The sequence below is a fragment of the Rhinopithecus bieti genome, unplaced genomic scaffold (genome assembly GCF_001698545.2).
Source record: "Rhinopithecus bieti isolate Rb0 unplaced genomic scaffold, ASM169854v2 scaffold_18548, whole genome shotgun sequence".
In the NCBI taxonomy this organism is placed as follows: Eukaryota; Metazoa; Chordata; class Mammalia; order Primates; family Cercopithecidae; genus Rhinopithecus; species Rhinopithecus bieti.
The window spans coordinates 2638853-2641724 of NW_016809526.1; the positions used below are offsets into that span (position 1 = coordinate 2638853).

At 42.0% G+C, this 2872-nt stretch overlaps 1 protein-coding gene across 3 annotated transcripts in view; it reads left to right on the forward strand.

Annotated features, from left to right (window-relative positions):
* SLC22A16 (solute carrier family 22 member 16) overlaps positions 1–2872 on the forward strand; it is a 58171-nt gene extending 55299 nt beyond the window's left edge. For 2 of the 3 annotated variants that reach the window (XM_017889679.1, XM_017889678.1), the window contains exon 8: positions 2483–2872. In XM_017889679.1, the coding sequence (XP_017745168.1) occupies positions 2483–2695 (213 nt within the window). In that variant the 3' untranslated portion in view covers positions 2696–2872. The remainder of the gene's footprint in view (positions 1–2482) is intronic. The other variant, XR_001888705.1, reaches the window with a different exon arrangement.

Consider the following 2872-nt stretch of genomic DNA (forward strand, 5'->3'; position numbering starts at 1 on the left):
ACACACACACACACTGCATATATATATATGCTGCATATATATATACACACACACACACTGCATATATATATATGCTGCATATATATATATATACACACACACACACAGTAATGAGAGCTTACATTTAATTTCATCCTCTCAACAGTCGTTTGCAACAGATACTATCCTTTCATCCATTTTACAGAAAAGGACTCTGAGGAACAGAGAGGTTAAGTAACTTGTCCAAGGCCACACAGGTAGCAGGTGGCAAGTACCCAGGCAATGTGCATATGGAGATTATAAATGGGTCAAGAACATTTCTTTTTCCTTACTTTTTTATTTTTATTTTTATTTTTTTGAGACCAGGTCTCTGTCACTGAGGTTGGAGTGCAGTGGCACAATCTTAGTTCACTGCAACCTCTGCCTCCTGGGCTCAAGCGATTCTCCCACCTCAGCCTCCCAAGTAGCTAGGACCACAGGCACGTGCCACCACTCCTGCCTAATTTTTATATTTTTCGTAGAGAGTTTCACCATATTGCCCAGGCTGGTCTCGAACTCCTGACTTCAAGAGATCCACCAGACTTAGCCTCCCAAAGTGCTGGGATTACAAGTGTAAACTACTGCACCCAGCCTTTGAGAACTGTTTTTTTTTTTTTTTTTTTTTTTTGAGACGGAGTTTCGCTCTTGTTGCCCAGGCTGGAGTGTAGTGGCAGGATCTTGGCTCACGGCAACCTCTGCCTCCTGGGTTCTAGCGATTCTTGTGCCTCAGCCTCCCAAGTAGCTGGGATTACAGGCATGGGCCACCTCACTCAGCTAATTTTGTAATTTTAGTAGAGACGGAGTTTCACCATGTTGGCCAGGCTGGTCTCGAACTCCTGACCTCAGGTGATCCACCACCTCAAGCCTCCCGAAATGCTGGGATTATAGGCATGAGCCACCATGCCTGGCCCTTTGAGAACTTTTTGTTGAGGGAAAATAGCCAGCAGAAAGGAAAAGGTCAAAAATATGTGAGAAGGAGGTTGGACCATGGATGGAGGGAGATCTCTGAGGAGGAGGTGAGAGGCGATAGGGTCTGGAGAGCGTGAAAGGATCCGCCTGGACAGAGGAGGGAGGGGTGGGAAAGGGGGGACTTATTTCGATGTTTGGTTTGGGGTTTGTGGGCTTGTGGGGAGCTGTCAGGGGAGCAGGAGTGAGGAGGAGGTGGAGAGGTATGATTTGTTTACTGCCTGACTAGTCTTACTACCAAGCTAAGAAGAAAAATTCCATTCTGTTCTGGATCTTCCATTTGATTCTATTTTGCTTTTAGACTGATTCAGTGTTTTTCAGACCCTGACTTAGGGCTCTTCTGGGGTTTCTAGATCACTGGATATAATTCCCATGTCTTGAGAGACCAGAAAACGTCTTTTAAATTCCTTTGGAATGTCACTTGTAATTCTGCTACTGCTTCTGGGTTAAGCTTACTCATATATTTCTAAGAATTAGGTTATCAGTGCTCTGCAAAACAAATAAAAAACTGCCTTCCCAAGTCTCGTCTGTTATGGATGTGATCTGGCATCGCTTCACACTTGCTGTATGTATTTTATGATTCTCATTCTCAGGTGCTATAAACATACCAAGTGTGTAGATTTATGAGAAAAGCCATACCTTAATTTATTTTTGTAGGGTCTTTCCAGCAAATATATTTTCCTAAAGGATTTTAAATTAAGTAAGGATGGATTGTGTTTTTACAGATTGCATAGAGATTTAGCTCTGTTAATAAAAACCACCCAGCTTCTTCATGACGATAAACAGAGAATAGATATGCAGACTTTAATTTTTAATGTGACCTGCATTTTTAAAAGCAAATACCTTGGCGCTAGTCTAAAAGGCTGCCTTTTATGTGTCAAAATCTGGAAAACAAAGAAATCATACCGAACTGTATAGGAAATTATATGGATCCCTCCCCCATAAAGTGACAATTTGTTTTCACTGCCTTTGGTTAGCTTCCCCCAAATTCCATAGATTCCGGTTGATTGAAACCTGTTTTCATTCATTCATTCCCTATCATTTACTGAACTCTGATAGTGTACTGATTATTGGGGCAGGGACAGGGTTGACTAAGACACGTGTGGCATGTCCTAACCCAGGGCTCAGTTGCTTGTCTCCTCCGCAAGACTCGGGGGTCTGGAAAGATGGGGCAAGGGTCTTTTTTTCTTTGTGACCGCAGCTCCTAGGACAGCGCCTTCAGGAGTAATAATGCAGACAGTAGCTGGCGGCTGAGTAGGCGCTCCACAGTGGCTCATGAATGAATGAATGAGTGAGTGATGAGATTAAGCCTCATTGGTGAGGAAAAGAACTCGAAGTCCAGCACAAGTAACCAAAGGTCTCACTGAGTAATCACAGTGACAACTGTTATGTCAAATTCAATTGCATTACCCTCTGAAAACAGTAACGAAATTCTATTCTCCAAAGGGTGCATTCCTTTCTTGATGTGTCACTTATCATTATTTTTAATTCTTTCTAGTTGTTTGTTGGGACTATGGCCTTCCTGAGTGGAGTGTTAACACTAAAGCTTCCAGAAACCCTTGGGAAACAGCTGGCAACTACTTGGGAGGAAGCTGCAAAACTGGAGTCAGAGAATGAAAGCAATTCAAGCAAATTACTTCCCACAACTAATAATAGTGGGCTGGAAAAAACAGAAGCGATTACCCCCAGGGATTCTGGTCTTGGTGAATAAATGTGCCACGCGTGCTGTCTAGCACCTGAAATATTATTTACCCTCATGCCTTGTATTAGAGGAATCTTATTCTCATCTCCCATATGTTGTTTGTATGTCTTTTTAATAAATTTTGTAAGAAAATTTTAAAGCAAATATGTTATAAAAGAAATAAAACTAAGAGGAAAATTCTCATTT